The sequence below is a fragment of the Thunnus thynnus genome, chromosome 18 (genome assembly GCF_963924715.1).
Source record: "Thunnus thynnus chromosome 18, fThuThy2.1, whole genome shotgun sequence".
NCBI classification, from domain to species: domain Eukaryota; kingdom Metazoa; phylum Chordata; class Actinopteri; order Scombriformes; family Scombridae; genus Thunnus; species Thunnus thynnus.
Window position 1 is genome coordinate 21065420 of NC_089534.1, and position 15838 is coordinate 21081257.

The window sequence follows — 15838 nt, forward strand, 5'->3', positions numbered from 1 at the left end:
TTTCACTTACAATGCATGATTAGACCGCTTGTGAGGACTGCATGGGTGTGAAGAGACTGTGATTGACTGACATCTCCCTCAAACTCTTTGTCAATTGTATTGCATCTCCATGATTCTTATTATATTATATTAGTTCATGAAGTTTGTTTACCTCATGTAACTCCTAGCAAACTCAAAATCAACCTGAGTGGAAGTGTAATTAGCTAGAATAAAAAGAGCATAAAATGAAAACACTCAAAAACACAATTACCTCAAAATTCTTCTTACAGTACTTCATTTAAAGTACTTAACCCACTCACAAACCTACAGTCTATTCAATTGGTGAATATACAGCAGCCGTAATTTATATTGTATCTTCAAAATTAACTGGCCCTCAAATATTTGAGCTATTATCTCATCAGAGGGCAAAACAAGTGATGGGTCCATTTAATTCTTATTTTGTATGAATGACCTCAATAAATTAGTATCTGTGGGAAAATAAGAAACTCGTGAGCTACTCAGAGATAAAATGCTCAATAAATCTCTTGATACTCTGTCAGTTTGTCTCTCAATAAATAAACACACACAAATTACACTTGAGGATACAAAAAATACTGATGTTAAATTCTACATTCATCCTCACACTGATCCCTTTATATTCACCGCGCCATATGCACGTTCACATAGATGAATTTAACTAAGTTCTTGTCACAGCACTATTAATCATCACTAGCTAATGGGATCTACTGTCATTTCACCTTGCAGAGCAGAACAGAAACTGTCTAATCTCATGCTGCCTCCGAAATATCTTCACCAAAGCCTGAAGCTGCCTTTTTCCTGCTGTATTTTCTATTAGGTTAATCCTTTCTGACACCTCTGTGCTTAACCTCTTTTCCTCATTAGGCTCTCTCCTGCCAGTTCTTAAATACTTACGTTCCTGGAAAGAGAGGCAGGAAAGGATCTTTTACCTTGAAGCGATTCATTGCAATAAAGCTGTTTCTTATTTGTCTAATCTATGGAAATGTTTTCACTGAGTATAAATATTTTGTTTCTGAAAACCTTCACATTAATGCAGATGCACCTCATGTGTCGCGAGGAGAGGCCGTTATTCATTCATTCAGAATCCATGCACTTCTCTAAGTTCTCGACTTTTAGTGCCAAAGAAGAAATTCACTTTTATTTCTTTAGATATATTTTATTAAAAAAGGAAACCCAACAAGAACTTTTTTTTACATAATGATCAAGGATTTTTATTATCTTAGTCTCTTTCATCAGTTTCATATCATTACAGAAAATGTTATAGTACAGCGTTGTTCAATGTCTCCTCATTGCTTAATAATTTCCTTAGGAGTGCTGGTCACATATATCTGTACAATATGGTTCTTATTTTTTCTGTACATTTTTTGTGAAGTTGGTTAAAAAGGCTGTCAGCACTTAAAGAAGCTGTTTCTTTTCTTTTCTTTTTTTTTCTTAAATAGTTGATCAAATAAAAGATTATTTTTCCCAGGTTCAGCTCGCCCCTTGTGGGGTGGGGGTTTCGGAGCAGAGTTTACACCTGGTCACCGTGAATATAAGGAAGCTTCAGGGTCTGGGCAGATTGGGGTGTACCCCCCCCACCCCCCCTCCCCCTCCCTCTCCCGACATCACCTCTTCCCCTGCCCAGGCATTTGGCACTGCGCACATAAACAAGACTCACAAGATAAACAACAAGCAAAGCTCTTTGTGAAGCCATTATGATGCATACTAATGAGAGAAAAACAGAAGTGTCACCTAGATGGGCGCTCAAAAGAGGAAGTGGCCTTAATGTGCCTCCCTCTTCCTCTTAGCTGAGCACCGTGGGAAATCTGGAGTCTTCCTCAATGTTTTCTTCATTTTCAAAAAACAGATTATTTTTTTTCCACTAAAGATGAGAAAATAATAATTTTCTTTTTTTGTCCTGGCAGGCACCTACAGCTGTCTATTAAAATGCTACTGCTATAGATAAGGTCTAGCATTGAACACACAAAGCAATTGCAATGAAAGGAACAAAGTTGCCTTAATATAATAATGATAATAAGAAGAATAATGATAATAATAATAAGAATAATCATAATAATATATTACAGAATAAATCTCTTTTTATAATTAGATTTTTTCATTAAAAGTTATATTTTCTTTGTTTGAAATACTATAATCTTTTTAAATTAATTTTTTCATATGTATCTAGGTTGTGATCAAGATGTTGACTATACCTCAACGTTATCCAAATCAATAAAAACTAGCTGTGCCGTTGCATATTACAGAATAGTCAATGATATGTGGACATGCACCGTGAACCACCCATTCCGACCCTCGCTATATGACGCCGACTCTCCGTCCCTCTGTGATGACATCATAGCCGGCCGATGACCATGACGTCAACCACCTCGCCCTTGTGCAGCTCCACGTATTGCTCTGTTTTGGGAGGTAGCATCAGGAGCCCGTTAGCACTGCGCATACTCATCAGCCTGCTGCTCACCTGGTTCCCTGCAGTGAGGAGGGGACGACAGAGGGGAGAAAATACTTTAAATCAAAGCTCTAAACCATGGGGAAGGGAAATCAGCAATTTGTGTGTGTGTTTCATCCCATCACAATGAAACCTAAGCTTAAAATATATATAGTTTTGCAGATGGACATATTAGTTATTTTAATTTTCATAGTCATACTGGCTAATATTACAAGACTGCAGAAGCCAATTCTCTCTCTAATCTAATCAGCCTCTAATCAGTTTCATATATAATCAAGGTCAAGTGTAATCAATGTCATTATTTCTACTCTACCCTCAAAACTGGTCAGTGTTTTAAACCAATTATGCCTGCCTAAACAACAATATACCCAACTAAATAAGCTTTCCTGGCTAAAATGAACTCTAACATGGCCAGAAAATGCATCACATATTCGTCTAAAAAGGAAAATGTGAGATATTGTTTATATGAAGTAACTGCATTTCAGTGAGTGTGTTTCTTTGGAGTATTTTATGGACTGGAGGTGAAATTGTATCTCAAAAAGCATCCTATCGAACTAATTAACTGTCTTTACCTTGGATGTTTTGCCTGACAGGACAGAGAATGATACATTTCACAAATCAGTCAACAGTAAAGAGTCTAATCAGTTAGAGTTAAGTCTATGTGTGAACCATCATATCATTCAGCATCTTTCAGAGTATTGTTTGGTCCTGGCATTGAGTTTGTTACCTGTGCTCTGTGCCCACGGCAGAGGCTCCTGGTGATGCCATGTCAGGATGCAGCGGTGGTATTCAGGGCGAGGGTCCAACTTCACATCGCAAGACAACTGGAGGAAAACCACAGAAAGCACATTCTAATGGTATGGCAATGTAAGATGGATGTCGTGTCATTAAACTGAGAAAATTCATATAGAGTAGAAAAATATACTGAACTGACTTTCAGATAATTCTCTCTAAAACTTTCTGGAACTCGAACTTATTGTCCCGTGTGGCAAACCCCACCATCCTGGCACCAATGAAGGCTTAAATAACAGGAAGATTCTTGGTAGAGTGCAGACCATTGCAAAATTTGACTGCAGACTGGTGAAGCTTTGCACTCAGTAACATTTAACATTTAATATAACGTTTAATGTCCATTAACTGGGGAAGTCCTCTATATTAAAATTTCTTTGCAGCACATGAATGCAGCACAGTAGTTACAGCTAAAAAATTAAAAGTTCCTTATGGCTAAAATCCCAAATCTGGACCATCATCAAAATATAATGAACTTGGTTAAAAGGTTATCAGCCAAACATATTTGTACATCTTTAAAACTTTATTTTTTTTTACCAATTGACAAAAAGCTAAATGGAAAGCAGCGGAAAGCTCCGTCCAGCTTTGTTGGCAAACGTGGAGGTTTTTTCCAAAATAGGATTTGACCTGGGTCTGATGCCATCTGCTGAGGGGAAATTATCTGGCTACATCTGTGCTTTCAGGCCATCAGTCCCACCACTAAGTGGCAGTAATGCATTGGAGTTGATTTCTAACTGCTTTATTACTGCAAATGATGTAGTATGGCCCTCTGGATAGCACCCATGATGGCAAGCGACCAGACCTCTTACTTGATGATGCTAGTTGGGGACACAAGCTGCATCTGCTGGATTTGTATGATATTGTAAAGTTTTTTTCTTTCTCAACAATTATGAATATTCATGACCGGGAAGCAGGCCTTCAGGTCAGTGTGGGCTGTGATTGGTTTGTCTGCCAAGTCAGAGCAAAAAATGGTGGTCATAAATATGTATCATGGGGATGATGAAAATAGTATTAAATCATGAGTTAAGATGCAATGGACTGCAATGATGCACCCTGAAACTTAAGTACAAACGTAATATTCCCAGGATTCATAAAGGAAGTGATCTGAATTTAATTTTCTGAACTTATAGGAAGATAAAGGACCCTTTTTGCAGATAGGGACTGATATTTCTACCCTTTTTATCAAATGAGACAGAGATAAAACTGCTTGGATCACAGTGACATCAACATCACACATGTTCAACCTGAAAAGTTGTCAAAAAACAAATGTCTGATCATAAACACTCTTTGTGACCACAAATACTTCAAGACGTGATGAACTTTGTGTGTCTTGGCCAGAAGGTGAGGATGCCCTGGTTGCCCTGTGGGGCCTACCCTCGCTTTGATGATGGTGGGCCTAGGGTCCAAAATGCCCTGCATCTTCCTCAAGGCAGGGATGACAAAAAGATTACAGGTGACAACAGCGGACACGGGGTTTCCTAGGACGGATGGACGGACAGAGAGAGAGGAAAGCGGGAAGAGAGAGAAGAAGAGAGTAATGAGTAACGTCTCTTCAGAACAAGCGGAGTGAATCACTCTTTCTCTCAACTTCACACACTACCTGGGAGGGCAAAGATAAGTTTGCGAGCACCGTCAATGTCCAAGGTGGCAAATGTTGTTGGGAGACTGAAAAAGAAAAAAACACACATTTATTTTGAATTCAACCATTATATTAATACATTTATTAATTCTTTAGTGTCTAACATCTTGTTTTAGTATTCCTCTTTCCTGTTATTTGCCTATTTTATGTAACACTGCTTTAAATACTGTACATTTACACTGTTATGACTGTTTCTTCTTTTTAATTGTCTGTAAAGCACTTGATAACTGTGTGGTGAAAAGTTGCATAGTAATAAAGTCTAAAGAAATAAAGAATAAATAAAGAAAAAGACTAATTTTCTTACCCTGGTTTCATGAAAACACGGCCAAAATGGATCTGAGCATGAAGGTCAATATCCAGCACCTGTTTAAGGTAGTCCTGAAAGAGACAATACAGAGAAAGTTACTAACTCTAATAGAATCCAGACAAACCAAATATAAACAACAGGAATATAAAGAGAAAATAAATATGGATAATCTGACCTTTGCCAAATAATAATGTCTTAAAATATGTTTTCATTTGTGTGCATACTTGAAATCCATCATCTACATTAAATAAAATAAAATAATGCGCTTTGACATGAAATATTTTGTTATTTCACTTAGTGAAAGAAATGTCAATCTCATACATCACCAAGAACATCTATAAAAAGTTTCTGTGACTTTTTTTTCATAATTTCCTGTATAATAAAGCTGTCATCCCTCCTCTCTACCACCAGGTGTCAGTGAAGCACAAAGCCATGACAGGATGTGTGCACTTTTTGTTGCCACCATACCTTCTCTCCCATGGACACTCCTCCTGAGGTGATGATGACATCAGCACGGCTGATGCCTTCATTCAGAGCGTTGAGAAGGTCATCGGGGCTGTGGGGCACAAACACACAAACACACTATGTTGACTACTAACTCACAAGAGAGGAAATAATGGAAGGAAAGCAAAATGAAGCAGAGGGAGTGTAGTAAAATGATCAACATTATATTGGAGGTGCATCAAGAATGGAGATGTTTATGGCTAAAGAAATATTAGAGAATAGATGTGAAGGTGTACTTGTCTCCCACTATGCCCAGATTGATAGTGGGGTAGCCGTGCTCCTGGATAGTAGCCAGCAAGGTGGAGCGATTGCTGTCCCTGATCTTCCCAGGATGGAGGTCATCTTCTGGGTTCAGCAGCTACACGACACATGAGGAGAAATAAATTATTAAGACCGCTCTTTATACATTCAATAGCTGTCCTTTTTCTTAGGTCTGTGGAAGAAAAAAGCAAATCTGGTTTAAACTATTTTCACCTCAACCGTTTAACTATAACATCCTTAACATCTGGATGTTTAAGAGATAATAATTCAACTAGATGATGATGGTTTAAGACTCTTGTTGGCAAAAATCTTTACTTAACTATCACATTATTATTGTATTTAACCTGCTCTTTGTACCAAATGGGTTTCTTCTAAAAACACTGGATACTATGGTGATTGCCAGAAATTATATCCTGATTGAAAAATCAGTATTGTAAAATACTTCACTGTAACTGCCAGTAAAGACAACACAATCTGAAATTTCAGATTAAGATCACCCATTTGGTGTTTCATTTGCTTTCAGGACAACTTGCTCAATTAATTATTTGGACGTGTTGATATAAGAATACAGTAACTGCAGTATAAAGCTACATTTTAGAATCAATGGAAAGCATCCCACATCTTCTAATATTACATTCATACATTTTGATCCCTCTACTTCTCATAATAAAACCATGAATCAGAACTTTGTGTCTTTGATGATGAGACCTTACAATGAGAAAAAAACGCCAATTATTACAATTATTTAAGGAAAGCGACACCACAAATTAACATACATCTACTAGTAGGTTTATAGTGGGTTTGTGGGCATCTAGTACATTCTGTACTGTATTCTTTCAGTTGTAAACACCAGCTCTGCTCAGATATTTCGTGATGTTTTTCTACATCTGTGTCTTAGAAAAAATGCAGCATTAATACTTGGGAATATACCGGAAACCTAGATAGTAAAATTAACATTGCTGCACGTGCAAAATGCTTAAAAATGAGAAGACAAAGGAACCATAACTAATCCTCTATGTAACCAGAGTTGCTCGAAGGAGTCGAGGTGAGGGCAATATGCTACCTCATAGATTTGGAATGTGGCCATGGAGTAGCTGACTCATGGCTTATTTATACACTTTATTCATATCTGCACAGCGCTGAGAACACAGTGTTATCAGTATCTAAAGTCTGCTGAGGATCTCCATGAAGGTTACACACACCATGAAATTCAAACTGTACATCAGTCACACAGAAAACACACAAATATGATTCCATTGTTTAAAAAGGAACCACCCGGTCACAGATAAACTCATTCTGCACACCTGAGAGCACACATGAAACAGCTGAAAGCACATTTAGTTCTGAATATTGTTCTGGTGTCTGCAGTCGAAGCAAACAATGTTGATTGTGCATAAATATGAACGAGGTATGTTATCAGAAGAGTTGGCGCACAGTTGCAGATGAGGATGAACCTTTTTTTGGTAAATGCGGATACAATGGTGTGCATTTACCTGACAAAGTGGTTTGAGTGCATAGGAGGTCTCATTCTCCAAATGAAAATAACACTTTATAATAAAAACATGCACATTTCTATTTATCCTTTACCTCATTTCCTGTAGACATGACAGCCACCACAGGGAATTTCTGGACCTCCACCTCGGTGACTCCAACGGTGGCAAGGAGGCCAATCTCAGAGGGGCCCATGTGGGTGCCTTTGGCCAGCACACACTCCCCACGCTTGATGTCGTGACCGATAGGCCTGTGAGGAGATAGGAGAGATGAGTGAAATGAGTCTTAGGTGCAGTTTAATGAGAACTTAACAAAGACCTCAAACTGCAGCACAAATAAATAGTCTAGTAGAGACATTTTTTATATTTCTAGTATTTGTTTTCCTTTAGTCAACTAGTACTGTAGTGGCAAATATAATACCACACATGATCATGCTAGTATGACCAACGTATCAATTGTTAGTCATCATTAAAGAGCAAAAAGCTGCTGGTATAACCAAAAATCAACTGTATTTCCAGTGAAAACACTAACTTTCATCAGTTTTTTACTGATTACAATGAGAAAAGCCTTAATCCTAGAGAGGTGTGCAAACATATAATGTAAATAATATAATTAATAGAATTTTGTTGGCATCCTCACTTAAAACCAAGGCCCTGTCTATTACATTTACAGTATTTGGTAGTACTGTGTAGTAGTGGTTCAGATTTGACCTGTTAACAGCCACAAACACAATATCACACTAACCTGATGTCCTGCCCTGGGCGAGCCTGTACTAGGATCCGTACCTCCAGCTCCTCTGTGCCCTGAAAATAAAACAAACAAGCTTTCAGATTCATCACAGTGAACAGACAGATATCGTTTTCCATCAGCCTCGACTGATGGTGCTAGACCTGATCAAGTAAAGAAGCGGATAAAAAAAAGCTTCACAGTAACGTATGCTGCTCCTCTGCCCGGAACCCTCTGCATTTAGACCTGAAATAACAATATATATAGTCTCTCTTAGTGAGTTCAAATCATTGCTGCAGAAACTGGGTGCTCATTCTTCTGGCTGCTGATGTTGTGGGGTATTAGTCTTATTAAGTTGTCGTTTTGGATTGCTCTTATTCTTATGGTTTAAGGTTTAAGGTTTAAATCTTTTGCTTGATTGTATTAGAAATGTTATTCATGATTTTAGAATCATATTTCTGTTTAATTTTGAGGTATATTTTGTGTTATCTGTTTCTGAGTAACTCACAGATAATGATACCTATCTGGACCAGAGCACTCTTGACATTTTTTCTTTTTTATCTCAATGAGGCTTTTATAGTTAAATAAAGGTAAATAAAATAAATAAAATGCATGATGTACTTTGTCCATCTCTGGGCTGAACTCACTCTCAATGAACTTTAAAGCAACCATCATTGTATCTTTTGTAGAGAATCCAGTCTGAGTCGCTATGGTATTGGTATAACTTGAGTAATACCTATATGTACAGTAGGCAAATTAGAGTCAAACTTTTTTATCCCCTTCATAGAGTAAATTCTGTTTGTTTGTGTGGCGTTGACCACAACCCTGATTGCGACCACTCTCTTGCCTGTTCATTGAGTAAAAGGTCTTTGGTCAGACTCACGTCTTCAGATTCGCGGAGGAGCTCGGTGTCCTCCACCTGAACTACAGCGTCAGCCCCGCAAGGGATAGGGGCGCCCGTCGTCACCCTCATCACCTGGCCAGGCATCACTGTGTGGGTGGGCTGCACAGAGACACGGAAAGGACAAGATATATGTCTAAAATTAAATTACAAAGAAAGATAAACCACTATACACTTTTAATCTTTCAAAAAATTTGCGTTGTCTTTATTAGTTTAGGGCATTTTAAAGTAAACTAAATGTAAATGATTGCACGCTACTGAAATAAGTTCCCCAAAAGGCGTCTCACAAAACTGAAGTAGAAAAACACTGAAACTGCATGTAAAAGCACTGTAGAGGTAGTATTGAGCATGACAGCAAGTGTGTGTTTGCATGTGTGCTGATTTTGTTCAAGATGAAAGGTTGAGGTAGTCAATAAATCTCTGTAGCCTACTCTTGTCTCAGAGGTCTAATCTGTTTTATAGTTTGGCAGGACTTTTACTTTCTAGCCCTGCTTAGGGGTGAAGGGCTTTTCATCACTTTCTAAGAGAACACACTGGTGTGCAATTACAGCTGGTCAAGGCATGAGGTGAAGGACAAAAGTGAAGTGCTTAATTTTCATATACAGGTACTGCGGGTCTGAGAATGACTATGTGTGTGTGTGTGTGTGTGTGTGTGTGAGGGTCTATATTGTGTGCAAGAGAAAGGATGTGTGTGTGGTGTCAACGTGGGCGCGGACCTGCTCTCCAGCTTGGGACTCTCCAATGATGAAGCGGTCTCCTGGGCCGTCAGCCGCTAAAATAAAAGAAAGATTTAATAGCATTACACATGTGTGCAGCTGAGACGGTGTGTGTGTTTGTGTGTGTACTAGTGTGTCATTTAGTTGAGTCATTTTATTTTAGCGAGCTACAGAATGAACAAACAGGAAGAGATGGGGAGAGAGGGGGAAACTTTGACGTTGGATGCTCTTTAATTAAACATCTCAAAAACAGAAACACAGAGTATTTTTAATGCTAGCAGCCCTCACAGATTTCATCATTCTGTAATGATAAAGCATGCAGGCCACCCTCCACCCTGTGGTGTACAGACCACCCCTTTCAGTATTGCTACAGCCGATGAGGGCTAATGAGCAAACAGAAACTTCAGAAACACCTTTATCATATTACTTTTTTACAGGATGAAGAATGAAACTCAACACAAGATGCTATAAAACCCCATCAAATTTTACATTCAAAATACCCTTTGAAATTACAAAATGTACTTGTTAAGTGACTTAAATTTCATGGTTTAACATCTTAACTTAAATATCAAATACCAGCCTGTAACAATCCTGCTCTTTTCCCTGCAAAACCTTAAAAAAATATGTTCCTGAGTTGAAAACAGAGATGTTTTTCCTAGTTTTTGAAAAATTGACATTATGGAGAGTTTCATCTCCAACCCTCTGATCCAGCCAGCACTGAAGCAGTTTGTGTTTTTGGCATTAAAAATGCATACATGGTTCTAACTCCTGTCCAAACTGCACCATGCTCAGAGCTCAGAGCTCCTTTTCTTGAGATATTTCATAGTTTCAGGTAACACTGTCTGTAGAGGGGGCTCAGTGACCTATGCACTCTTTGGCACCACCAGGCCTGCAGCTATAAATACACTTCTTCCCTGATATCATTTAGCATCCTAAACAAGGTTAATACGTTCAGCTTTTGGTTGTTTTTTTTTCCAACCTCCTGTGACAGGAGAAGACGGATGGTGCAGGTTGGTAAAAGAGCAAAAACCCGCACTGACTCTGGATAAAGCAGTAGGTTATCAGCTCCTTCCACACCCACAGTCTAGGCACATGTACTGTATGCCTCAGCAGGCACCAGGCCCTCAGGACAGATGCATAAAATCCACAGAGACCTGTGGTGTTCTGCTCCTCCTACTCCATCAGCAAGAGCCAAAAGCAGATGTTACATAAAAGAGTTTTTGAGCTGCCTTGAGCCAACAAACTGCCACCTTGCTCTCCAGGTTAACAGGTCCCTTACTTCTCCCCAGGACCCCCAGCCACTGACACTACTTTAAGAACTTTTCAAAGCCATAGGGATGAAAATCTTTGAGACTCATGCCTTTAAACAAAGGTAAACCCTCAGCAGTTTGAGAGCAATCTCTTGCCCGTGATGTCCACAGGAGCTATTTGCACCAGCTGTTCGTAAGTTCAAACTAAGTAAGGATTCACACCAGCACTACAGATGTTTCCTTGTAACTGATTTACAAATTGCTAACGCATTTACTAGCTAAGACATTTCTTAAGTTTTGATGGTGCAACCTGATTTAGTAAATCACTAGATTGAAACTAGCTGGTAGTTACCAAGAACTTAGGAAGGACTTTACGCACAAACTTAGTGATGGATTTACGAATGGTGGTGTGACCCAGTCCTGGCATCTATGGAGGAGAGCCCCCTCTACTTCATGTCCCACACTGCAGAGCCTTAATCTTCCTTCAGTTTGCACTGGCAGAAGAAGCCTTTACACTGCTCCTGAGGCAGTTCTCCACTGACCCAGTGTCCTGTTCATCTCAAACTAGGACAGTCAGGTCATTTATGTAAGAAAGACATACTGGCCTGGTTAGTCCTTCAGTTACATCAATGCTCTGCAACTTCCTTTTAAGAAAACACAGCACTGACTCTATACATCACTACACTGTACTGAAGATCACAGGTTCAAGTACAATGAGCTCCCACTCTGCTCCATAACTTTTCCTCCAGATAAAACACAATTAAAAGATCTTAAAAAAAAAGGAATAAGCATCGTCTTTTGTAGGAAATGCAAGATGTGGGATTAGCTTATGATTTTCATGGTGTAAACTATTCAACAGTGTACAAAATTTCTAAAATTGGACATCACTGATAGATTCTCTGCCTAACCTGGAGGCCTGTTGAAAGTATTTCCCTTTACAATTCTTTGTCTTTAAGCCCTAAATTTTAATTTGAATATATAAACTGTTGTTTTGTGGCTTTTACCTTCTACACTTTACATCTTGTTTCAGCAATACTGCCTGAAGGACAGGCAGTAAGAGCTAGAGAGAGAAGAAGAAGAAGAGAGAGGGAGAGAGAGAGAGAGAGAAACATATTTTACATCATCTGCCATAAGCTACGGTACTTACCTCTCACAGCATAACCATCCTTGACAGAAGCAGGGAAGGGTGGCAGGTTGTCTTTGGCATAAACGTCCTGAGCCAGGACTCGACCCATCCCATCTGTTGGAGAAGAAGAAGAAGAAGAAGAAGAAGAACATGGGTATGAGGAGAGGAGAACAAGCTGGGCAAAGGAGAGAGCGACAGCTGGAGAGAGAAAGAGAGACAGAGGCAGAGAGGGTGAGAGAGTCAGTGCATCTGATTCAGATGAAGATACAGAGAGACATGTGCGCCGGAGGTGTGTATATACAGTATGCGTGTATGTTTTAGAGAGAGACAGAGTGTGACACCACGCATCAGGATCTCTCTACATGACTCACCACCTGACCAGCACACATGGACACACACACACACACACATACACGCACACACGCACACACTCCTATATTTCTATTTCAGCTTTACTGATTCATATACAACAATACCACAAGTGCCCCTATCCAAATTTCTTAACCGCTTCCACTGGCCAGACAACTCAAAAACACTCAGGAAACATTTGTGGAGGAAGAACAGAGACTCCGCACAAGAAGCTGCACAGAGACAATAGCTCAGAGAGAGTGAGGGAAGGAAAGAAAGACAGAAAAAGACAGAGTGAGAGTGGGTGGAAGAGAAAAATCCGGGCACTAAAATACCTTAAGCTGCTGTGTGGGTATATATAGCATTTCTCTGAGCCTTTATGCTATGATCATGTGGGTGTTAATATGAAGATCTAAGCTTTGATATCAATGAGTTGAAGGAAAAAAAAATATGCATGTACACACACAGACACCCACACACATGCATAGACACATCAGCTTACAAGATGACAGTCATAATGAGCTTGTGTAAATAATGCATCTCAATCGCGGGAGAAGGCTTATGTCCAACCCTTATATCTTTTTTAAGTTAACAACATTTCATCTGAGATAGTCTTGTGTACTTTCACAACTGCTACTCCTTCCAAGCTGCCATTTAAACTGCTTGTTAAAAAAAAAAAAAAAACACATGTCGACTTGAGAACAAAAATAGAACAGAGGTGATGTCTTGTTGCAGAAAGGAAGTGTGCATTTGATCAGATGTATCACTTGTACAGTAGGTCCTGGTTTTAAAAGGGTTACGTAATGGTCATTAAAGCATGGGACAGGATGACACCCATACAAATAATCTGCTCTAAAAACAACATTTAATAGACAGTAAAAAAGTGTGACAGCTAGTTATCAGCTAGTTAAGTCTTTTGCATGTTTTTTTCTTTTATAACTTTACAGATCTCGAGTATAACGTTTTCAAAAAATGCAAAATGCATTGTTGACATTTGGGAGATGTGCACATCAGCGGTCACTTTTCTCTGCATAGACCCATAGAGAAACAGTACGTTTATGTGTATCTTTAGAGAGCCATAATTCCAGTCTGAGGGTGAGTGCAGCCACATAAACATCTGCAAGCATGTGAATCTGCACACTCATCACAAACATACAACACCTTTGCACATCTGTATACTCACAGACAGATAACTGGGAATTTTGACCATGTGGAGTGGAGTGCAGTTCTGAAATATTTAACATTTACTGTAACTGTCAAAAATGTACTATTTTTAAAATACTTAACCTAGAAAATCAAGAAATACAAGAGTGATGTAACATTCAAAGTGCATGAATATGCTGTATGTGTATTACACCATTATGATAGGAAATTAAATATATATGATTCCACACTCATGCTATGTGAAAGTACAGCATATACACAGACGCAGGCACCCATCAACACACTATGACACGGTGCATACACACACACATGCAAACCCCTCTTAATCCAGCAGGGGAGCTGCTCCAGCTGTTGTCTGTCTAAATATTTAATCTCTAAAATCCCCTCTCTCTCTCTTCTTGACCCCACTGTCATCCTCCCAGCTGTGCCCCTGCAAATCCTGCGACTCACTTCCCCTCTCCAAGAACATGAAACACCACTTTACACCTGGAAAAAAAAAAAGAGTGTTCCTTCTACCGTCATTGATCTAGAAGTCATGTGCGCCGCAGGCCATTATTGCCCCCAATCCTCGCTACTCCCCGTCTTCAGCGATGAATTAAAGAGTGTGTGTTTTCCCCTCTGGCCCTCAGCCGGGCTTTGTGTCACCCTCCTCTGGCACTGAGACCACTCTGCCAGAAGGCTGACTAGACCCTCGGGTGCTGGGCTAACTGCTGTGGGTGTGTTTATGTCTGTTCAGACATGCAAATACCAAAATACACCTACAACAAAACAACAAATTAAAACACATATTTTACTACATCAAGCTGGATTATTAGAAAATCAAAAGTTGACAAAAAACTAACCAGCAACTTAAACATCCGACTGCAAAGAGTGAAAATTGAATGTGAATCATAATTATTTTCTGTTTCATCCTTTAAACCTGCATTAACTGATTTCTTTGGCCACTTGGGGGCAGCAGAAACAAGCTGCAAACACAACACTCACATATTATCACCTTTTGTGTTACTATGGTGAACTTACTGGCTTACACATCCAGCAGATACAGAGCATCGTTAGAATTAATTTGGATCCGTGTTCCTGTTCACCTGGTGAATGTAAGTGTAAGAATCACACTTTTAGCTCCGGTTTGCAACTCCTGAGCTGTAATAAATAATAATAAAGTGTGTAAACGTGTGATGTGTTTTAAGGTAGCAGTTTTTATTTGTGTGGACTTTCTGCAAATTAGTTCCGGAGTCCTTGAGAAAGGCTTAAACGTAGTGGCAAAACGTGTTTCAACACACACAAATGTGTATGGTGTGTGCACACACAAAACTTGTGTGTTCAGGGGCTGTTTGTGCTCCGTTTCAAGATAAAAAGGCCCTTAGAACCTAGTGAGTTTATGGGCATGTGTGCATTTGACTGTCCGTGTGACTGACACTGTGCCCTGCAGACATAGACTGCTGATTCAGTGAGGTGTCCAATTGTGGACAGAGAGTGTTTAAATGCTGTCATGTGAACTTAGTGAGCACATGTTGCTACATCAATCCGAAAGGTGTCACACCTCAACAGCCCAGCATGCTCGGGAGCTGATGTCAGCAGGGGTAAAGGGAAGTTAAATTGGAGATGTCAAGAGGCAAGAGACACAAATTTGGTACATTTAGGCGGGTGTGAGGACGGTATGCATGATCTTCAGCTTGTGAAAGTTTAAAAGGAGACCAAACCTCCATCCTGCTCACCTCTGTAGTTGATGATCTCAGTGCCCAGGACAGCGGTCATCTCCAGCACAGTGATGAAGGCCTTGTCCATGGAGGTGAGGGGGAAGGGGGACATGCGGTGCCTCCGGGCCACCTTGGTAATGTCCACTGCACTGTGACCTGGGGAGAAGTGTAACATCACATATGGCTGTCACAAAAATCAAACTATATCACAAAACAGGAACAGTGTGTGTAATATTCTTGGGTAATAATGCTGTGTCCAAAAATCACCCCCTCAGTCGCTCATTCACTATTTTCTACATAATAAACACTTGGCAGAGCCTGACTGATAATTACTGGCAGATACTGATATCAATATTTGAGAGCTAAAAAAAAAAAGTCGGATAACCATTTGCCAACTGACTATGACTTACTATTGGACAACATATATTCAATAGTTTACTTTCATCAAAGGCGTT

At 39.5% G+C, this 15838-nt stretch overlaps 1 protein-coding gene and 1 long non-coding RNA gene across 8 annotated transcripts in view; one reads left to right on the top strand and one right to left on the bottom strand.

Moving 5' to 3' along the window:
* Positions 1-1281: 1281 nt before the first annotated feature.
* gphnb (gephyrin b) overlaps positions 1282-15838 on the bottom strand; it is a 95029-nt gene continuing 80472 nt past the window's right edge. For 5 of the 7 annotated variants that reach the window (XM_067572949.1, XM_067572951.1, XM_067572952.1 and 2 more), the window contains 13 exons: positions 15402-15539; positions 12196-12288; positions 9799-9854; positions 9065-9184; positions 8200-8258; positions 7552-7705; positions 5940-6061; positions 5668-5755; positions 5197-5270; positions 4851-4918; positions 4628-4731; positions 3192-3288; positions 1282-2484 (listed from right to left, as the gene is read on the bottom strand). In XM_067572949.1, the coding sequence (XP_067429050.1) occupies positions 2351-2484; positions 3192-3288; positions 4628-4731; positions 4851-4918; positions 5197-5270; positions 5668-5755; positions 5940-6061; positions 7552-7705; positions 8200-8258; positions 9065-9184; positions 9799-9854; positions 12196-12288; positions 15402-15539 (1307 nt within the window). In that variant the 3' untranslated portion in view covers positions 1282-2350. The remainder of the gene's footprint in view (positions 2485-3191; positions 3289-4627; positions 4732-4850; positions 4919-5196; positions 5271-5667; positions 5756-5939; positions 6062-7551; positions 7706-8199; positions 8259-9064; positions 9185-9798; positions 9855-12195; positions 12289-15401; positions 15540-15838) is intronic. The other 2 variants (XM_067572950.1, XM_067572955.1) reach the window with 1 other exon arrangement.
* On the top strand, positions 3231-5183 carry LOC137169659 (uncharacterized). The gene is made up of 2 exons (XR_010924506.1): positions 3231-3321; positions 4592-5183. It is a non-coding gene; the product is annotated as an uncharacterized lncRNA (long non-coding RNA).